The sequence below is a fragment of the Arvicola amphibius genome, chromosome 14 (assembly GCF_903992535.2).
Source record: "Arvicola amphibius chromosome 14, mArvAmp1.2, whole genome shotgun sequence".
In the NCBI taxonomy this organism is placed as follows: domain Eukaryota; kingdom Metazoa; phylum Chordata; class Mammalia; order Rodentia; family Cricetidae; genus Arvicola; species Arvicola amphibius.
In genome coordinates, this window is record NC_052060.1 from 32,218,407 (window position 1) to 32,241,010 (window position 22,604).

General features: G+C 43.3%; 1 protein-coding gene across 1 annotated transcript in view; it reads left to right on the top strand.

Moving 5' to 3' along the window:
* The window catches only part of Sec24d (SEC24 homolog D, COPII coat complex component), an 86,711-nt gene that overhangs the window by 31,555 nt on the left and 32,552 nt on the right, over nt 1-22,604 (top strand). Inside the window, exons 8-10 of the mRNA XM_038311056.2 lie at nt 1,752-1,879; nt 18,837-18,975; nt 21,335-21,450. Of these exons, the coding sequence (XP_038166984.1) occupies nt 1,752-1,879; nt 18,837-18,975; nt 21,335-21,450 (383 nt within the window). The remainder of the gene's footprint in view (nt 1-1,751; nt 1,880-18,836; nt 18,976-21,334; nt 21,451-22,604) is intronic.

Sequence of the window (22,604 nt, forward strand, 5' to 3'; positions counted from 1 at the left end):
ATGAACATGGATCATGCATCTCTGCAGGAGAATATAGTCTTTGGGTATCCACCCGGGAGTGGGATAGCTGGGTCAAAGAACAGTCACACGGATATCCAGAGCAGCTGTGCCAACTTGAGCTCCCACCAACAGTGCCCAAGGGCTCCCCACATCCTCAGCGGAATTTGTGGTTGCATGTTTTCTCGATCTTAGCCAATCTGACCAAATTAAGATAAGGCCTCAAATTAGTTTTAATTTGCATTTTTCCTGTTGGCTAAAGTTGGTGAATACTTGTCAAAATATTTCTCAGATGTTTGTATTTCTTCTTGTGAGAAATCTCTATTCAGTTCCTTAGCCCACTTTTAAATTCGTGGTTTGTTTTCTTGGTGTTTAGGTTTTGCAGTTCTTGTATATTATGGACACTAATCCTCTGTCAAATGTGTAACTGGCAAAGCTCTTTCCCGTTCTGCTTCCTCTTCAGTTGACCAGCAGTTTCCTTCGCTCTACAGAACTTTTAATTCCATGACGACACACTTGTTGATTTAATTCCATGATGACACACCCATTTCCTAGGTGACTGGCATTCTGTTTAGAAAGTCCTTACCTGAGCCTAAATCCCAAAGTGCACTCCCTGCTTTTCTTCACCTGAGCCTAAATCCCTAAGTGCACTCCCAACTCTTCCTTATCTGAGCCTGAATCCCTAAGTGCACTCATTCTTTGTTCTGGAGTTCCAGAGTTTTGGGTCTAATGTTGAGACCTTTGATCCATTGAAAATTGATTTGAATTTAGGTAAAAAAGCAAGATCCTTCTACATGTAGATATTCAGTTTGCTTGACACAATTTGTCAGTGATGATATGTTTTTGAAAAAAAAATTAAATTGTTCTAATGATTAAACTGTTCTTCATGCCATGTGTTATTTTAGTTCTCCTCTGTACCACACAATAAAAGTATGTGGTCAAAAAGTCTAATGTATATTAAAAAGTGATTAGGATGACTTTAAAAGTAACATTTCTATTACAAGTAGAATTTTAATTTACGAATTCCATTTACAAACAGGAAAAAAATGTAGACAGTTGCAGCTATATTTGACAAAGTCTCCTTTGGTAGTATAAAATGTTGTGCAGATATGCATGTGCCCGTGGCAGATGGGTTGGTAGACGTGGGAATGGAAAAGTGATTGTTTGGCTGGAGAGATGACTCAGCAGTTCAGAGCAGTTTTGTTGCTCGTCCACAGGACCAAAGTTCAGTTCCAAGCACCTATGTTAGGCTGCTCACAGGAGCCTGCAACTCCCGCTCCTGGAGATCTAGTGCCCTCTTCTGGCCTCCATGAGCACCTGCACAAGTGCTCACCCAACCTCCTAAGACTCCCCCATCAGACAGACACTACCATAAATCAACTGAAAATCAATCTGAGTAAAAAGAACGACTATGGGCCTAAAGCTTCATTCTCCCACACCTCTATGTCTCTTTGTTTCATATCTTCCGTTTACTCTATACCCTCTCCAGTCTATATTTGGGCTGCATTAAAGCCCAGTTTATTGAAAATAGTAATAGTAATAAAACACTTCTTTCATATCTCTCTAGTAAAATTCATCATGTCTCATGTATGTCCTCGGAATGTAGACAGCAGAATTCTGCAATACTACACATTTTTAGAAATGGAGAATTTACAGATAAGAATGAATTGTTTGGATGTGCTCTTGTTTGGGCATCTTGGACCAGCTCTTTACTCTAACCGAATGTTGTCTGTGTGTGACTTTGGATGATTCAGGTCACTCGAGCCCCCGGTACATTCGCTGCACCACGTACTGCTTCCCGTGCACAGCAGACATGGCTAAGCAAGCTCAGATCCCACTAGCTGCTGTCATCAAGCCCTTCGCTGACATTCCATCAAATGAGGTAAGAAGGACTTTTTAAAGTGGTTCAGTAATTCACCTACTCCAAGGTTGTCTCATCAGCTTCTCACTGTACAGTATTCCATACTCTGGGAAACTGGAGCAAACAGATACAACTCAAAAACAGCCAGTCATTCAATTCATTTGTAAACCAGAATCTCATAAGCCTCGTTAGTTAGTACCCTGGGTACTAATCCCAATGGTGTGAGTCATGACCCACTGTAATAGGGCACACAAAGAGTGTTGTCTAGGATAATGTTGTGTAGTGAGAAACCATGTGACTAGCAGAGAGACCTTATGTTTATTTCAGGGTCCTGTCAATGAGGTGTTTTGTTGGAAGGAGAAGTTTTTGACCTTAGTACATCTGCTTTAATAATTATTGTGCCAAAATGTTCATAAACTAAACTTGGGTTTGTAGGGAAATACCCAAGATATAGTTAAAGTCGTAAAAACAAATAGAAAAGTTGTTCATATTTAAAATCTGTGGTTATAGGTTGCTGTTAGTATTGATCAAGTATTCTATTGCTGAAGTATATCTAGACTGACATATTTTTTTTTATAATGGTCCTTAGAGATGGCTCCTCAAATGTACAGGGAGAACTGGCCTACAGCAGAGAAAGTCTTCAGTAAGGCTGTGACATGAACAGTCACAGGTGTGCAGCCCGTGTGCTGAGTCCCCAATCCCCTCTCCAAGGACCCTCAGTCTTAGGTCTAGGGATCCTTAGAGGGAGGCTGATCTACTCTAAGTAGCTGCATCTAAGGAAGGGGGGATGGTCCTCTGTTGGAGAGAACAGATTAGTTCCCTTTCTAAGGATGTAGAGCAGGAAGGGAAAGAAGAAGAAAGATGGCACCCATGCAGATGGTGGTCTTCATATGCTGCAGGGTCTCTTCTCTGAGAAAGACCCGAACTGGGTGGAGTGGCTCAGGGGAGGCCTGGAGCTGGTCTTCGCACCCTGGAAAACACACATCCATGTTCAATCTCAGCTCAGGAAGCCCCTTCGGCAATTGCGGTCCCTTCTGGCTCAGGTTCAAAGATGTTATACAAGGCTTTGAAACTTAAAAAAAAATTCTTTTATGTTTATGAGTGTTTGACCTGGGTGTAAGTACTCATGGAGGTCAGAAGAGGATATTGGATCCCCCACGATAAAAGTTATAGATGGTTGTGTGCCGCTGTAAGTGCTGGGAATGGAGCCCTGTGCCAGAAAACTGCAAGAGCAGTCAGTGCTCTTGACCACTGAGTCATCTCCCCAGCCCCATCAAAACTCTGTTTAAAAAAAATCAAAATACTTAAGAAGGATAAGATAGGCCAACATGTATTGATAAAGAGATCCTGTGGTGTATAACATATGTAGCTTAAATAATATGCCAATGTTTTATTGAAGAGAAAAGGGGGGAAGGAGGAATGTTTGTATTATATTATAATGTCAAAATTTTTAAATGTTGAATGTATGGAAAATTTAAAGTAATTTCATGTCATCATCTAAATACTATCAATGTTTGTTATTTTGTCATATAGCTACATTTTTCTTTCTTTTTTTTGGAAGCATCTTAAGGTTAGTTGTGAATGTCAATATACTTCACTCATGCACACATTATTAACTATTGCCCATATCTGCTTACTGAGAATTACTTACAGAATTTATTATTATTATTAGAATTTATTATTATGGTAAGTATGTACATCCTTTTGTGGTCTGACAGTCAAACCCAAGGTCTCATGTTCAAGAAATGCATGCCTTAAAGTCACTATTGATTACATTTGAACTAATCTGTATACCTGTGTAGCTTTGATGCCTTTCAAAATCTAAACTATCACAGTGACTCTGGAGAAGTAGCCCATGTTCCCGAGCCATTCCCACCCTTCACACAGCTTCCCTTCTTTGGTGCCCACTGTTCTGATTTGTTTCTATGGCAGATTTGTATTACTTTTCTAGTGCCTTATATGGCTAAAATTACAGAGGATAGAAAAATCTCCCATGAATACGTAAAATAATAAAACATTCTAGACAGAAGTTCTGTTGAATATCAAAATCGTGGATGTGGGATTTAGGCCCCTGACTGTCATTTTTGAGTATACCGGGATCGTTGTAATGAATTTGTCTGATTTTTTTTTCTGTTTTGGTTTTTTGAGACAGTGTTTCTCTGTGTAGCTTTGGCTGTCCTGTAACTCATTCTGTAGCCCAGGCTGGCCTTGAACTCACAGAAATCCACCTGCCTCTGCCTTTTGACAGGTGGAATTAAAGGCATGAGGCACCACCTCCTGTTTGATTTGCCTAATTGTTAGCTGGGCACAAGCAAAAACTATTTGTTTGTTTGTTTGTTTATTATGTATACAATATTCTGTCTGTGTATATGTCTGCAGGCCAGAAGAGGGCACCAGATGTCATTACAGATGGTTGTGAGCCACCATGTGGTTGTTGGGAATTGAACTCAGGACCTTTGTAGAGCAGGCAATGCTCTTAACTGCTGAGTCATCTCTCCAGCCTGTGAAAACTATTCTTTATTTCCTTCTGTGAAAACTAACTTGGGTCAAATATCCCTGGAAGGGGCTTGGAGCTCAGCCTATAAGGTACCAACTTCATAGGCAACAAGGACCTCAGCTTTGATTCCCAGTCCACAGTGAAAGCTAGGTTCAACAGCACCTGTCTGTTGCTCTAGCACTGGGGCAAAGAGACAGGTGCTCCTAGTGGATGGATGCCCAGCCAGTCAGTAAGAGACCCTGTACCCTAAAATAAGTTGGACAGCCATAGAGAAAGATACCCAACATTGACCGCTGCCCCCTCTACACATGTGCATGTATAAGCATACACTCTCTCCCATACACATAGCTATACCATACACAGACATGGCTCACCCAGAGACAAAACATACATATGGTTGGAAGAGAATAAAGTTCAGCTGTTGTTTGCTGATGACACCACTCCTTAGCCATCTTATTATATGCTTGCATCAATAGGTGTCTGTTGTTTTGAGACAAGGGTCTCATATAGGCTGGCCTCCAGCTCGCTGTGTAGCCAGGGATGACCTTGAACTTTTGATCCTCCTGTCTCCACCTCCTGAGGGAGGAATGTGATATGGAAGCCAGGAGCTCTGTCCGAGCTCTGCCCGCACTCTGCCTGCTGAAACACACTCCCACCACCCAAGCTTCCTGTTATCATGGTAGTACTAATATGTTTCTGAAAATTAAACCTGTTATTTAAGGAGATTTGGGGTATTGTTTGGGGGGAATCTTTCAGTCATTAATCTAAGCCTTTCTCAAACTCATACAGACATTTACATCAAGACTGAATATATGCTTTGTGAGTTTTAAAGTCAATAGTTCTCACTGAATGGTATCTACCCTGATGTAAACAGAGGCTGCTTGTTAATTTCCCGGCTGCTCAGACCTGAATAATCACACAAAAACTATATTAATTACAACACTGTTCAGCCAGTAGCTTAGGCATCTTTCTAGCTAGCTCTTACGTCTTAAATTAATCCATTTCTATTACTATGCATATCGGCCTGAGGCTGTGGCTTATGGTAAGGATCTGGCATCTGTCTCCTTTTGGCAGTTACATGGCATCTCCCTGATCCTGCCTACTCTCTCTCTATCTCTTCCACCCTGGCTATATTCTGTCCTGCTATAGGCCGAAGCAGTTTCTTTATTTACCAAAGGTAACACAACATATTCATAGCATACAGAGGGGAATCCCACACCGCCCTGAAGCCTGACATTCCCTTTGTGCTGGCCTGAGCTTCTGGAAAGTCTCCAGGCTTTCCAAAGCCAGAAGCAGGTGAAGTTAGACTGATGGCTGACATTTGAAATCTGACTTGGGAGAAGCTATACTTAAGAATGAAAATACATTGTCTTCCAGTGTTTGCAGACAGTGTATACTGCACAGTTAGATGCCTGTGTCAGTTCTGCTTCCTTTGTGCCTCCTCTCTCTGTCAGGAGCTCTGCTCCTTCCCTCAGAGCAGCAGGAGAAGGATCATTCTGAATGACAGATGTGAGAGAACCTGCCTGCGGTGGCAGTATCCCCCTTATGAAGAGCTGCCTCCTCAGAGAAGCACTGTCGTTTTTGCTTATTGAAATAGAAGGAGCAGAAAAAGGGGTGTGGTGAAGATGCTAAAGCTCCAGGGAGTGGCTCTTGAGGGAATCCTTGGAGAAAGTGTCCACTCCGTGGGCATTTAGCTGGACCTAAATGGGGAGAGCCACTGACAGTATAGAAACACTGTTGAAAAACTGTGCCAGCCAACCTGGGTAGTTATCCCCATTTTAGGGATGAGGAAATGAAGGCAGAGTTAGGTGTGTTGAAAAGGTCAGCAACCATTAAGTGGGTCCAATGCCAGGCAACAGAGTTCTTTAAAGTCACATCTTCCCTCCCTCCCTCCCTCCCTCCCTCCCTCCCTCCCTCCCTCCCTCCCTCCCTCCCTCCCTCCCTCCCTCTCACCCGCCCACATTCAAACCCAGATTCAGCATGTTCAACAGTGAATTTCTCATCTCTGTGCCCATTCATTCTTCTAAATACTAATAATTGTTACCACCATTTACCTAATGGCTCATGTTCGAAATCAAAACTCAGTAATTATAGTTAGGTAAATGAATGTGAAGGACAAGGCTGTTTTAGGTTTTTGTGATTTACTATTTGTTTGTTTTTTTTGTGATAGGGTCTCACTGTGTATGCCAGCTTGGCCATACAGAGATCCACCTGCCTCCTGAGTGCTGGGATTAAAAATGTGTGCCACTATACCCAACCCTCAAGGAAATAAGCTTTAAAATATCTTTCCTGGGGATGGAAAGATGGCTCAGTGGATAAGAGCACTGGCTGCTCTTCCAGAGGGGCCAGGTTTGGTTCCCAGCACCCACATAGTGAATCACAAGCATCTGTAACTCTAGCTCCAGGGGATCCAGCACCCTCTTCTGGCATCTGTGGGCAAAGACATGCACCTTGTTCACAGGCAAAAACATTCAGACCCATAAAATGAAACTAAATAAATAAATTCAAATAAAATACCATCCCCAAGCATGTAGGTTGGTTTACAAGTACAGTTTTCCATATGAATAGCATTTTAAATCATTGCCCTTTGTTATAGGTGACTTGTTTTTATTTTCAGATTACCTAAATTTTAGGATTTTGTTTGTAGTGGGCTAACATGGCCATCACTAGCACACTATAAAGGCTTTCAGAGTAACATCTTGGTTTGGCATCTCTCAAAACAATTTACATAGTACAGCTTTTTAAGAGTTGGCTCTGTTGTTTGACAAAACCTCCGAAAGTATCCGTTGTGGTAGCAACGGCCTGCAAAATCAAACGTTGCCAGGAAGTTATTATCAGGGATCTGTTCCTACCAGCATTTGCTTTGGAGATACCTGCTGCTTCCAAGGGCAGGGCTATGTCCTCATGATCGAACAAATCATAGTGCTTTTAAACTAGGCTCTAAGTGGGACGGACCCACTTCTATGTTCAAACATAGTTAACCCCAAAAGATTTTTTTCATCAAATTATTATTCATGTTAAAAATTTTTGTTAAATCCTTTACTTTTGGTGTAGTATTTTAAAAACTGAGGTAGAAATCCTCTTGATTTCAAGTACCAACAGACTCGAGAGTGTAAATCATTTCTTTTGGCTTCTTTTCTATGAAATATGAGATCTTTACATTTTGTGCATTTGTAGACATACAATGAGTAATATCCACTATAAACCAGGTGGCAGAAGCTTTTATCCCATCTGTGGCTATTTGTATATACTCTTTTGTCGCAAGTGAACATAATCATGTCACTTGCTTCCTCTTTGCATTAGCAGCCTCCAGCTTTGGCCCATAGCTCTATACTTTGCTGAAGTTATTAGTCTTACTTTATGCGAGTTATGGAGACAACACCAGCTACTCTTGGCCAGGACTTAAGGAGAATTTGCAAACATACAGATTTTTTTTCCAGTGTGAAAAGGGGTCTATAAATCTAACCTTGTCTGTGGAGTTCATATCTAGGGAGCATTTTACCTGAGATGTGATTTACTTACAGATATTTTTTAAGGTCTGAGTGTTCTATCTGCATGCATTCCAGAGAGAGCTAAGGATCCCATTATAGATAGTTGAGGATTGAGCTCAGGACCTCGGGAAGATCAGTCAGTTTTCTTTACCAATAAGCCATCTCTTCAGCCCCCAGCGAGATGTGATTTAATAGAGAAGGTTGTCCTAATGTTTGTTATTCCTTTAATCCTTTCTTTGAATGACTTCTTCTTCTTCTTCTTCTTCTTCTTCTTCTTCTTCTTCTTCTTCTTCTTCTTCTCCTCCTCCTCCTCCTCCTCCTCCTCCACTCCTGCTCCTCCTCCTCCTCCTCCTCCCCTCCTGCTCCTCCTCTTCCTCCTCCTCCTCCTCCTCCCCTCCTGCTCCTCCTCCTCCTCCTCCTCCTCCCTTCTTCCTTTTCAAGACAGGGTTTTTGTGTAGTTTTGGAGCCTGTCTTGTCACTCGCTCTGTAGACCAGGCTGGCCTCAAACTCACAGAGATCTGCCTGCCTCTGCCTCCCAAATGTTGGGATTAAAGGCATGTACCACTACCACCCGGCTATGACTTCCTATTCTTTTAGCTCAGTATTTATGAAGAAGATGCCATTGGCAAGGAAAAGGAAGAATGGATGCTCAAGAGTTGGCAAATAATGTTAACAAAAAAAGAAAATGAGTGTAGGATCAGTGCATCCTGCCAGGGAAGGGTTCACAACCGTATGAAGGGAACTGACCATCATGACTTTGACTTCTCAGCCACTCGCTCATGCGTGAGGTGACATATTTTGGCAGAGCAGCTACTCTGTTTAACATACCAAAGGAAAAACACTCTGTCTCCCTAGAGCATAGTTTATGTCAAGATGACCGCGCGCATCCATCCTCCTTTCAGGAGAATTACAGCTTGTAAAGTCCATATCACCCTCTTCCCCCTCCTCCCCTTTCTTGTCTCCTTTTTCTTTTACGATGAAGCTCTGCAGGTTCGGGCTGTTTAAGGTCGCAGGGCTAGGAGCTGATGCCGCTGGAACTCTGGTTGGAAACTGGAGTTCTTCAGTCTCCACTGGGCACGGAGGAGCTGGCCAGGCTTTTATTTGGTTAAGTACATAGAAGGGCATTCCTTTTTCTTATTAATAACAATGGGTTCTTTTATCCCTCTGAGTTTATGAATGAACTGAACTTACAACGTGAAGCCAGCCCTTCATACTCCTGGAAGGCCACGATCACCCAGAATCATCAGTAGATGGCATAGAGCCTTTTTGAATAAGTAGGAACTCCTTGGGCTTGTATAGACACAGATCAACTAAGCCACAGAAATGTGGTTAGCTTATAGTTCTTTAGGCTTCTAAATTAGTGTTTTTAGCATAGCCACTCATAATTGGGTCTGTTGATAAATATTGCTAATAAAGTAAAAGTTTGTATCATATATTGGCCATTTTGGTTTGTACTTGCGAATGAGTATAGATGTCATTTATAGCTTTATTTATCTTTCCATAAACTCTTGGGTTAATAAAATCATTTTAGAGTTCACTGATGTAGTTTTAATAAGCTTATCTATATTCATGAGCACTAACTTAGCTCATTCTCTTTTACTAACAAGACAGACTACCCAGAAAGGACAGACATGAAGAATCTTAAGATATTTAGGGAACCAGTGAAAATTGACTCCATTCCTCAAATTGTAGTGTATGGCAACCAAGTAACAGAAAACCAGGCAACGAAGCAGGAGGTGATCACAGACCTCTTCTGGGCCTTACTGTTAAGACCTTGGTCTGGGCTGGAGAGATGGCTCAGTGGTTAAGAGCACTGGCTGTTCTTTCGGGGGTCCTGAGTTCAATTCATAACAACCACATGGTGGCTCACAAACATCTATAGTGAGAACTGGTGCCCTCTTCTGGCCTACAGGCATACATGCAGGAGGAACATAGTATACATAATAAATAAATAAACCTTTAAAAAAAAGATCATAGCCTCCATTCCTGGGCAGAAGCAGCCTGTCCCTTACAGATGACAGAACCAGAAGGCAGGTGCCAGCCACTGTCACTTATCCAGTCTCTGTTGAGCAGCATCCGCTATGCACTGCCATGTTTATATACTTTGTGTATTATTAGATGTTCACGTGAGCAAATATGGAGCTACTTGTACATGCATCTGTGCTCTATAATTGAACTACTACAAAATATCGTGGCCTGTCTAGCTCCTTGCATAATTTAAAAGGAGACTTACAACTAAAATTATCTTCTAGCAGATGTTTCAAAATCCCGAATTAACTGCTAAGATGTGTACTATGGTACAGTCCAAAGCTTGACTATAACATCTTGAATATATTAACCAAAGGGAAAACTTGGAGAGTAAAGTGCACATCCTAAAATAGAAATAAGAGCGATAGCTGAAACATTAGGGTACCTTTATTGTCTAAAGTTACTTTGAAACTAAATCTTAATCCCTGGTGGTTTTGGGTCACTCTTGTGATGCTATTAATGAGTCTGGCAGCTGAAGAATGCGGCTGTACCCTTTAGAGAGCTGTGCTTTCGTGCTATAGCAGACTGCTGAGTTCCCATTTGTCAAGGCAACGTGTGTTGCAATTCTGTTTGTTATAGCTTAGAAGCAACACGCGCCAAGCTAATTTTCTCAATTGCAAAGCGAGTCGTTCATTTTTGTTAGATGAAGAATGACCCCTCGGGAAATAAGAATTAAGGAAAACATCTTGCTATACTTTAATGTACAAGGGAAGTAAATTTGTAGTTTGCAGTCTGGGGGCTTGGGCTGCTGTGTCTACAGCCTGAGGCTAGACTAGAGACCAGCTTCTCTGATGGGAACTGGGGTTCTAAGACAAGCCACCTTAAAGCAAGCTCCTTAACCCCTGCTGGTTGCTATTCAAGTTAGTTCTGGAGAGAAAAAAGAAGAAGAGGAGGAGGAGGAGGAGGAGGAGGAGGAGGAGGAGGAAGAGGAGGAGGCGGAGGAGGAAGAAGAGGAAGAGGAGGAGGAGGAGGAGGAAGAAGAGGAAGAGGAGGAGGAGGAGGAGGAAGAAGAAGAAGAAGAAGAAGAAGAAGAAGAAGAAGAAGAAGAAGAAGAAGAAGAAGAAGAAGAAGAAGAAGAAGAAGAAGAAGAAGAAAGAAAAGCAACAACCTCAACAACCTCAAAAGCCACTTGGAGGGGTGTGTTGGTCAGATGCCAGCTTGGGAACTGGAAGTTGTTCTCCTGTCTGTTTATGTGTGTTACAGTGATTGACAGAGGGCTTCAGGCTTGATGCTCAGTATCCTTACCTGCTGAGCCGTCTTGCCTGCAGCCCTATTCATCTTTTAGTTTGATTTCCTCCTCAGTAGAACTTCCCACCCCCACCCTACCTTACTCCCCCCGCCCCCGCCATTCTTCATTCTCTTCTACACCTCCCGTCACAGTTTCAAAAAGTTTGAGAAAGTTTCCAATATATGTATTATTTTCCATAGATGTAATTGTGAAAAAGATGGTGATTTGCTATGCCCCTTTATAGACTAAGTTTCATAATTATATAATCATATCTTCAATTATAACAATATTTCAATGATCATAAATACTGTGATCCACACAGGAAACACTGTCGTGTGACTGGGAGTTTTCTAAGCAGTGTCCAGTTTGGTGAAGGATAATTGATTGCTTATTGTCTTGTTTCAAAATGGGATTTCAGACCAGCCATTGCTTTGATTCCGTAAGAAGCTGCTGCTCGTGCAGTGTGGGCTGGATGGGGTTCTGGGCACTGAGGGCCTGCTAGTGAGGAACAGACAAGGAGGAGATTCTGTTCTAATGTACAAAGGTAAGATCAGGCTCAGATTATACAGCACCGCGAAGGAAGAGAAATCAGAGCAGGGGAGAGGCATGGCAGCTTCTTGCATCAGACTTTGGAGTAAACTGGATGGGTGCTCAGCTAGGTTGGATTGACACAGTGCCATCAAATCTGCCCAGGTAGAAGCTGTTCGGAGAGGTTTTCATGACCGGAGCAGAAATGAGACGAATGAAGGGGACTCTCCAACTTTTAATTCTGACGGATGCAAAGGCAGTTCAGTTTCGAATGGATTATTTCAGTCCTTCCAACTTCTGTTTGAGGAAGAGGAGGCTACCATGTGTCCAATTAGGGAGGAAACAGATTGGATTCAAAGGGACTTAAGTCTAAGATCAGCTCCCAGTGTCCCTGCAGCATTGTGTGCTGTAGTAATTAAGCATGTCTTCTGCAAGTGGCCTGCGTTTGAACTCTAAGATACAGTTCTCCTGTAGAGGTAAAACTACCGCAGCTACAGTGGGCCAAGGCTTATGAGAAGCGGGAGGGAATGGCATTGAACTGCTGAATCCTTGCCCAGCGAATTCATCGTGCAGCGCTTACTCCGAAGTTTCTAACATCTATACCAGCAAGAAGAACGACGGGGATCTTTGCAAATGTGGCGCTCTGCTAGCTGCCTAACCCGGTCCAAACAGATCACTTTTTGTTTCAGGAATCTTATCTTACTTGATGCAGTCCCACACCATTAATGCCATTCAGGGAACTCGGTACTGCCTCAACTGTGCTGACAGTCATTTCTAAGACTGTTGATTTTAGTTATGTGCATATGTGCGTGTCTGTGTATGGATTTGCACATGTGAATGCAGGATCCAGAAGACTGGATCCCTGGAGCTGAAGTTACAGGTGATGGTGTGATGTACAGCTGCCTGAGGTGGGTGCTGGGAACCGGACTCGGCTCCTCTGCAGAGCTGCCCTGCAGCTTCTTAGCCACTGAGCCATCTCTAGCTGTGTGCTGATAATTACTTTCCCTTTTGAAGGGATAGTCGCTGACTTACCAGAGGCAGCTACTTTCCTAGACTTAATTCAATGTGACCTTCCTGCCGAAAGGCCCCCCTGATATTTGAGGGCAAGATAGGATTGTGTGGCCGTGTTTACTCTAGAGCAGATGTGGCCATTCTGGAGAGGAGTCACACGGCTTGGTTATTGCTGCCTGTCTGAGGATTAACTTAGCATGTTCAGGCTTATTTAGCCCTGAGGGCTGTAGGCTAACCTGTTTCCATGCTTTGAAAGCCCACCATTGTCGCCCCGCTGGAGGGAGGCTCTCTCTGGGCATGAAAGGATCTGCTGGAGCTTCCGAGTTCTTGTTCTGCGGCAGAGAGCCCCACTCCACGTAACAGGCCCTACGTACAGATGTGAGGCTCGGGGTTGTGCCTGGTTGGTGAGGTCTGCTGCCAGGCCTCAGAAGCTTCACAGCCGGGGACAAGCCTCCTGATATCCCGCACTTTTTGGCTTGTCAGCACAGTCTCTCTGCTTTCTACCACATCCCACCAGGATCGTATCCTGTCTGTGGCTGTCGAATTCCGGCACTTGTGATGTTTGTCTGTTCCCAGGGCCCCAGGATAGCTCAGTTTTAAACAAGGGTTTGTCTTTCAAAATGGCAGCTGGGCACGGCCCTCTGAGCTGGAGAACTCTTCTTCACAACTGACCTGTCTCGTTATAGAGTTCATTGTCCCAGCAAGACCACAACTGGAGTTGAGGCCGTAAGAGCTGTGGGATTATCTCATGGGTAGGACTGCCTCTTATCCCCAAGCCCCTGAACTTTTGGATAAGATAGCGGCTTCCCTCACTGCCAGAGATCCAAGTGACTGGAACTGGGCTTGGCGTGACTGTGTTCCTTGTGGCAGTTTGCCCTCTTGTCTCTCTACACCGTTGGACTGTCTGTCACTCTGTGTGTGTGTGTGTGTGTGTGTGTGTGTGTGTGTGTGTGTGCACATCCACGTGAACTCTGTGCTGTACAGTAAGGCAGGTCCCTAGGGGTGAGCCTTGTGCAGTTTTCCCCCTTCCATGTCAGCTTATTTATTGATGTTGTCATCGTTCAGGTCTTGTTTAGGCAGCCATATTGTTCCAACAGTATTGTGATGTTATTTCTGTCTCACTTTTGAGAGAGAATTATTTTTTCCCAGAGTTGAGCCTCCCTCCTACTTGGTTATTCGATACCAAGGGGTCAGATTTTTTTTTATGCATACAAACAAACCTAAATGGTCTCAGTAGTTTATAGTTACATGAGTGCAAATATATATATGTGTGTATTGTGTATGTATACATATCATATATGTGTATACACAACATACACATATACAAATGATAGTAAAGAAAAAGAGGCCATGAATTTGAGATGGAATGAAGGGGGATTGGGGAAGATTGGAGGTAGGAGACACAGGAGGGATTGGTGGGAGGAAAGAGAAGGGGAGATATGATGTAATATGTTTTCATTAGAAATTTAAAGTAAAGAACTGTCTAAGTGAGGCAAATGCAAAAAATGAGAAGAGACAGGCGGGCACTCACCCACGGCATCCTGGACGCCATTAGGCAGGGCTTGACTAGTCCTAGGCGTGGCTGCTGGGCCTCCACCAGCATCAGCATGCTTGCTGCACTTTCCTCTTGGGCGTGGCTGCATCTTCTCTCCATCACAGTGCTGCCCGGGGCCATGACTCAGCACTGGGCTCTGCCTGCTCTGTCTCTTGATTGCCAGGGTACAGAGCAGGAGTTGGGAGCTGCTGTGGGAGTGGGCGCTGGCTTCCTGAGTCCTTTTGCTTTAGGCCACTTTGATGTGGCCCACTGTGCTGGTGGCTGCCCGTCAGACTCAGCAATATTTCTGCTTTCCTATGTAGAGTCAAGGAGAAGTTGGCAGAATATTAACAATATTTAAAATACAGCTTTCCCTACTACCTCAGTAAATTTGGTAATTGCTTTAATATCTACAAAATGTGCTTATGTATGTGTGTATAGATATATGCCTGTCTTTTATTAATTTGTTTTAGAATAGTTGGTAAATTTTAGTAAACTTTATATTTATTAATTTTATGAGCTACTAGCTGCTCTAAGTTTGGCTGTTTCTAAAATTACCCAAGTGGTTGCAATTGTTATCTTGGGCATGACCCAGGAGAATATTGTTTTCAATTGTAGTCTCACAGTGCCACCTACTGGATATAGTCTATAAAAACAACTTTACAGTTTTGGCTGAGTAGGTTACTCCTTGCTGTCCTAGGACAGAAAATCAAGTGTCTGGAGTTTTATTTTGTTGGGACATGACCTGTGTAAGCACGGCTTGTCTTGGACGCAGGCTCCTCCTCCCACGGCCTTCCTCCTGCCGGGTCACAAGCTCACACCCTTGTTTTGTGCTTTGTACATACAGTGTTCATAACAACGTACAAGCAAACAAAACCCCACAGACTAAAGATCTTAGAAGGTGTGGATGGGATTCATCCTCTTGAATATCTGATTTTGCTTTGAAGATATAGTCTGTGACTGGTCTCACATCTCCTTTTTGAACTCTGGTCTTATAAACTCCAGTCTATGGAATGTCTAGTTAGGCACCAGTTTGATCTCGACATGTTTGATATAGAGCCCACCCATTAGTCTGTGGAGAGGAACCAATAGACTTGGCAGTAGCCTGTGATGTTTGCATGGTCTATAGGACCCCTTTGGCCAACTCTGAATGATAATTTTACCTACACAAAAAGATACATTTTTTCCCAATTAAAACATTTAAATGACAAATAGTATCAGTATGCTATTTACCACACCCCTGATAATCCCAAAATAGGAGATTCAAAAATCATCTTTGTCCTTTTCCATCTTTAGCATCCCTGTTACTTGCTTACCTATTGATAAACTCACACAACATGGTAGCAGAACTAAGGATAGTCAGAAAAAAATATAGCGCGAACAGGAGTGTACAGAGGTCAAAGATGAAAGCACGCTTAGAATCTGGGGCAGGTAAGACACGGTGAGCACCCTTGGTAAGGAAAGTGAGCAGCTTTAGCCAGTCTTGGAGAAGAAGGAGTTTCCCTTACAAATGCGTATTCACTACAGTTAAGCATAGAAGAAAAGGCAGCTTAGCTCTTTCTGAGCTTGTGCACATGACTGTGGAGCCGATAGGTGGACACAGAGAAAGAGAATAAACCCTGATGGTTTTCAACGCAACCTGAGAGATTAAACAAGACAGTGCCACTTTCAAACCTTTCCCCATCGCCCCTGAATGAAACATAAACACTTAAAAGCTTTTAAGATTCTTTGCTGCTGCCACCCTGGTTGTCTGAAGACCTTTCTTATCATCCCAAGGAGCGAACACAGGAAAACACAGTGTTTGTAATAGCCAAGAGAGAGTCCTGACTGGACTGCTGCTTATTGCTAGACATCCATGCTGATTCTGGGAGTTAGCGTCTCTCGGGACTGGAATGCTTACGTGGTGGTTGGTGATAGTTCCCAGACGTTCCCATGGTCTGCCTTTGGGCAAATCATAATCCTGAAAATAAAGGTAAATTACCTTCCATTCCCACTGATTTTTCTGGCAAATAATTGTATCGTATTTGTTTCTAAAGCACTTCAGGGAACTGATTGTAGTCTTTGAAGTCTTTGGAAACAAAAGGCTGAAAAAAGTAGAATTTGGCCATGGTCAAGGCAAATTACAGAATTCTTCCTTGTTTAGCTTCAGAAAGTGCCGTCCGGTCTCAGAGAGTAAACACAGGCCCCAGAAGCAGTGGCCTGGCCAATGCCATTTGCTCTGCCTTCATTCTTGCTCTCCTGACTTGTCCTGGGCCTTTTGTTTGGGGACTGCACCTTCCCGCTCACGCGGGTCCCTAGATCATGTTTTATTGCTACTAGCTAAACAAAAGCAAACTCGGGCCAGTTTATGTCTTTCAGACGTATGTATAAAAACAGTATTGTGTACATCCATGTGCAGGTTTGAAGCAAATCCCTAGATGCTTGAAAATGCCTCTCAGCTTTTAACCACTAGTTCATAGCCATATTAAAGTCTCCTGGAAGGTAGATTTTCTGTCCTCTAGGTCATTTTTATGAGAACATTTTGGCAGTAACTAAGAAGTTGGCCTTCAGAAACCCAAGTCCACTTCATACGACCCAGCCCTAACCCTCCCATTAAAGACAGTTTTTCATGTGCTAAGTGCTTTTTAGAGAGATAACGTTGTTCTGGATAGAAACAATGGCAGCTCCATTTCCCCAGCCGTCTGTGCCAAGAACATGTCTCTGCATGCTCACATTAATCCTTGTCTCAACAACTCCTCCTCCCTTCCCACTTTTCCTCCTCTTCCACTGTTCTGAGACCTCACAGCCCATTTCTGAAGCCCCAGCAGTGGGGCAGCTTTCATTCTGAACATCTAACAAAGGCAAACATCGGGACTGGGTTTCCTAAACCTCTGGGAGAAACTGGCCTGATGGTCCCTCACCCACCTGATGATCCCTCACCTGATGGTCCCTCACCCCACCTGATGGTCCCCTACCCCACCTGATGGTCCCTCACCCCACCTGATGGTCCCTCACCCACCTGATGATCCCTCACCTAATGGTCCCTCACCCACCTGATGATCCCTCACCTGATGGTCCCTCACCCCACCTGATGGTCCCCCACCCCACCTGATGGTCCCTCACCCACCTGATTGTCCCCCACCCCACCTGATAGTCCCCCACCCCAGCTGATGGTCCCCCACCCCACCTGATTGTCCCCCACCCCACCTAATTGTCCCCCACCCCACCTGCTGGTCCCCCACCCCAGCTGATGGTCCCTCAGCCCACCTGATGGTCCCTCACCCCACCTGATTGTCCCCCACCCCACCTGATAGTCCCCCACCCCAGCTGATGGTCCCCCACCCCACCTGATTGTCCCCCACCCCACCTAATTGTCCCCCACCCCACCTTATGGTCCCCCACCCCAGCTGATGGTCCCTCAGCCCACCTGATGACCCCTCACCCCATCTGATGCTCCCCTACCCCAGCTGATGGTCCCTTACCCCACCTGATGGTCCTTCACCCCACCTAATAATCCCTCACCCCATCTGATGGTCCCCTGCTCTTCAGGCCTCCATAAAAAGTATCTTCTTTACTTATAACTTTATCTTTAAAAATTTTAATTGACACGAGCAACTCATCAGTTCTCAGGGATTTCTGACAGTGTTTTCTTTTAAACAGGTTTATAAAAGCAAGAAGGGTCTTTGTGGTTTTATTACAAAAGCTGGGACATTAAGAGACAAGCAGAGTCCTGATGCTGGGCCTCTTTGGTTTCAATCTAGTCTGGCTTTCTACGTTGTGTTGATGAGAAAGATGCATCTGAATCAAGTATTTTTTTTTTTCCAGTCTGTCAAACATGGCCAGTCACACTAAGGGTACTACTATGAAGTTTTGTCATTTAATGAAGTAACAAAAAGTATAATCAGCCTCCAGCCTTAAATAAGCGGCCATTCTTGCATATTTTTCAAATAGTTTCATTTTTTTAAAAGTGCTTTATTAAATGGATTCACCTTATTTTATGTGTGAGGGTTTTGTCTACATGTATGGATGTGTATCACAAGTGTGCTTGGTGCCCATGGAGGTCAACAGAGGGCATCAGATCTCCTGGACCTGGAGTTATGGAAACAACCATGGTGGCACTAGGAACTGAACCTGGGTCCTCTAGAGCAAAGTGATCTTAACCTCTGAGTCGTCTCTCCAGGCCAAATAGTCTCATGTTAGAAGAAGTCATTCATAAACGACATGAACAACATGCTGCCATACACACTAGACCCTTACAAGAGCCGTCTTATTCTGTTTGCAGTGTGCACAGCTTAGCAGGATGCATGCTATAGGCATCAGGAACATTTTCACATAAGCTTAATGAACTACTTACAGTATTTCATTTTATTTATTCTCTTTACACACACACACGCGCACACACACAGAGACAGGTAATCATGCGTACACATATTGACATCGATGTGCAGGTATTAATATGTACTTACAAATGAGATATGTTTGTAAATGCTATATACGTCTAAATGAATCTTTGTCTGGGTGTGGTGGGCTGTGTCAAATTCCTTTAATTCAAAGATGGTCTGGGAGGAATCTTCATGGTCCTGGCAAATGCTCAGGGTTTCTCAGTGAATCCTAGTGGAGGGTTTTGATAGCACCCAGAATCTCCGTGCTCCCAATTCATTTCATTTTCTTCCTTCTTCTAGACCCCCTTGTACTTGGTAAACCATGGCGAGACCGGACCAGTGCGGTGCAACCGGTGCAAAGCCTACATGTGCCCGTTCATGCAGTTCATTGAAGGCGGGAGGCGCTATCAGTGTGGATTTTGCAGCTGTGTGAATGAAGGTAAATGGTGCTGTTAAGAGCACTTTGTCGATGCTTTTTATTTAAAAATACGAAGTATTAGACGCCTTAGCTTAGGAAAGACAGCTCTTGTTTTTTTTTTTTTTCTGGGTGGCACTACTGGTAGCGTCCCTAAACAGAAGTCATTACTAATGGAACTAGGTCCCTGTTATCTGTACGTAGTTGCAGAAGCCCCACATGGAAATTGTGCTATTGCTTTGCGTGAAACTGAAGCGTGTCATGGTGGACCTGTGTCTCCTTCCACAGTGCCCCATTGCCTGGGGTTGTTCTTGAACTCGTGGTATTTCAGAAAAGCTCATATAACCGAGGCCTTTTTCCTTCTGATATAAATGCTGAATTTTCAGGAGGAAGGGGCATGTGATGATGCCTTTTGGGTGTGTTTCTCATTTCATCCGCTTGTAAATCCGCTAACGTTGATGTTAGACTGCGAGGGAGGCCGCTGCTGAGAGAACCCATGGATAAAGCGCTTGTCCACAAGCACAAGGGCCTGAGTTTGGTCCTCAGCGTCCACATGAGAAACAATCAGAGCGTGGTGCTGTGGGGTTGGAAAGGGAGACTCCCTATGGCTCCCTGGCTGGCCAGCCTAGCCAAAAGGTCAAGCTCCAAGTTCCAGTGAGAGACCCTGTCTCAAGTAACAAGGTGGGCGGTTCCTGAGGAATACCACCTGAGGTGGAACCCCCCACACACACATACACGTGTAGCTACACACAGACACACGCACGCATGCACGCACACACAGAAACCAGGAGAGAAACAGATTCCGTGGCAGAGCATAATTTATGGTGTGACTCGAGTTTGATTGAGGATAGGTGACAGGATAATATTAAATGTTAATGAGCATGTAAAATTAATTTTAAACATCCCATTATATGTAGATGTGTGAATGAATTATACATTATGCTGTATAGAAATTACCATTCCACACATCGCAAGCCAGTCAGCCCAGAAATCTGCACGACACCTACATGTAACTAGTCACTATCATGGCCCCTGGTTTATTTGACTTTACTGACAGAGACTGTCATCTTCGCCTTCTGTAATCTTTTCAAGATGTTGAATTCGCCAAGTTCAGGGTCAAATATGTAAATACAAACTTTATAGAGTTCACTCTTCAAAGGAATAGTCATGAGATGATAAGAACATAGACTCTGAAACTTCTGGTCTTTTGAAAATCTGACTTTAATAAAAATCATCCTGTTATAATTTGCATGTTCCCAGCTGAACATAAAGACTCCTAAGTGTTGGTTTCAACCCAAAAGGTATTGCTTTTGTGGTTTTTACAGAGGGGGATGCTGTTCTTAGCAAAGTACTTAAAAGCATTGGTAGCTTTCCCACACACTCCTGACAGAAGTTTCGCAGCCTTCTCTGGCCATCACCAGGCAACGGGAGCTCTTTTGAGCAGAGACTCCGAGCCTTATTTGTCCAAGTGTGGAGCGCGTGAGTCATAACTCTTGCTCTGCCTTTGGGTGACTTCCAGAACTTCGCTAGAAGTAACCTCCCGAGACATTTGAATCAAATTAGACTTCCACTGAGATCTTTCGGGTGCAGTCTTTCCCTAATACAGTCATCTTCTCCATGTGGAGGGCCAGCTGCCGGCAGATCAGCGTGTGAAAGCCCAGGGCTGAGGACATTTCTTAATGAAGGTGTAATAAAGATCATAGTGGATAGGATAATCCAGATAGTCAGCATTAGTCTCTGTCAGCTATGTTAAAAATCCAAATAGAAAACTCAATTTATAGAGGAGAGGTGAGTTACTGGAGGCAGATACTTGGGTGTGTTAGTTTGAAAACAATGACACTTTTCTCTGGAATTCCCCAAATTATAAGTGTCCTTTGCTATCAATAACTTGTCTATGATCGAGAGGTTTTTAACAAAGCTCTCATTCCCGTTACATGAATGCGAATATTGTGGTCTGTGGTTTTCTATATAGATAAAATATTTCCTGAATACAATGTAGTAATGCATAATGCTGAGAAATAGTAATGAAGCAATCAACACTGATGAAAAGTATGTTTAAAATTATGTAGTTCTATAGATAGAATTCCAGGCAGATTGATTTGACTATAAAAAAAATCAAAGCTTATATGTGGCAAAACTGTTATAAACATAGTTAAAAGACAAAATAATAATAACTTACAACATATACAAGAGTCAAAAAGTCAGTGACTTTAAAAGAGAGAACTCATTTTTCACATGTCTCTAAGACATGTTCTCACAATGATACTGAGAACAACTTGCGTTCCTGATCCTAACTCCTTTCTTCTATAATAAAATCTGAGAATTTCTTGGGTTGTCTGCTTGTGAAAACAAAGGATTTTCTGCCCTGGTTTGCTTTCCTTAGTCCCTCCATTCTATTTCCAACATCTGGACCACATTGGAAGGCGAGTGGACCACTATGAGAAGCCAGAGCTGTCACTGGGATCCTATGAATATGTGGCTACGTTGGATTACTGCAGGGTGAGTGTTGCCAGGACGTAAGCATTTCTATGTCGATGCTGAGTTTCACTGAACAACTTCCCTATGTAAAGACATGACATGGTTCACAGACAGAGCATCTCCAGGGGCGTGTAGAAATGCCTCAGACACAGATCTGACCTAACTCGTTAGCATGATTCAGTTGCTGAGCTGTATCCTGGGGTAATCAAGCTTAGAAGTGTGGTATAGAAATAGGAAACAATTCCTTTCTGTCTGTTTGAGAGAGGGGATCCTGTTCTTTTATTTGTTTTGATTTGGCTTCTGAGACAGGGTCTCCCTTAGTTTGGTCCTTGACCCTGCTGTGTGGCTGAAGATGACCTTGAACTCCCAAATACTAGGGTGAATGGCAAATGGTGCCTCTCCCAGATGTTGTTCGGCTTCTTAATGCAGTAATTTAATTCCACCCAGGTCTCTGGCTCTTATGGCTTGTTAGTGACTTCTCTACCAAGGCAGAAACTTAACCAGTATGCTTAGAGGACTGCGGGCTTCCTTACTTTACTGTGTAACTCGGAGACTCATTTGACTACCTCTCATAAACTTCTTCGGGTTCTTTCTTTCTCTTTTTATTGTTTTGATTGAGCTGTATGTCTTTCTCTGCTCTCTTCCCTTCTTCCTTCCTCTCCCTTTCTACCCTCTCCCGTGATCCCCATGCTCCTGATTTACTCAGATATTGTCTTTTTCTACTTCCCGTGTAGCATAGATCCATGTTTGTCTCTCTTAGGGTCCTCTTTGTTGTCTAGGTTCTCTGGGGTTGTGAATTGTAGGCTGGTTTTTCTTGCTTTATGCCTAAAAGCCACTTATGAGTGAGTTCATATTATATTTGTCTTTCTGGGTATGGGTTACTTCACTCAATATAGTATTTTTTAGATCCATCCATTCACCCTTAAATTTCAAGATGTCATTATTTTTTCCTCTGTATAGTACTCCATTGTGCAAATGCACCACATTTTTTTTTTATTTATCCATTCTTCAGTTGAGGGACATTTAGATTGTTTCCAGTTCTGGCTTTGACAAACAACACTGCTGTGAACATAGGTGAGCACATATCCTTGTAGTACGATTGAACATCCTTTGGGTATATACCCAATAGTGGTGTTGCTGGTTCTTGAGGTAGGCTGTTTCCTAATTTTCTGAGA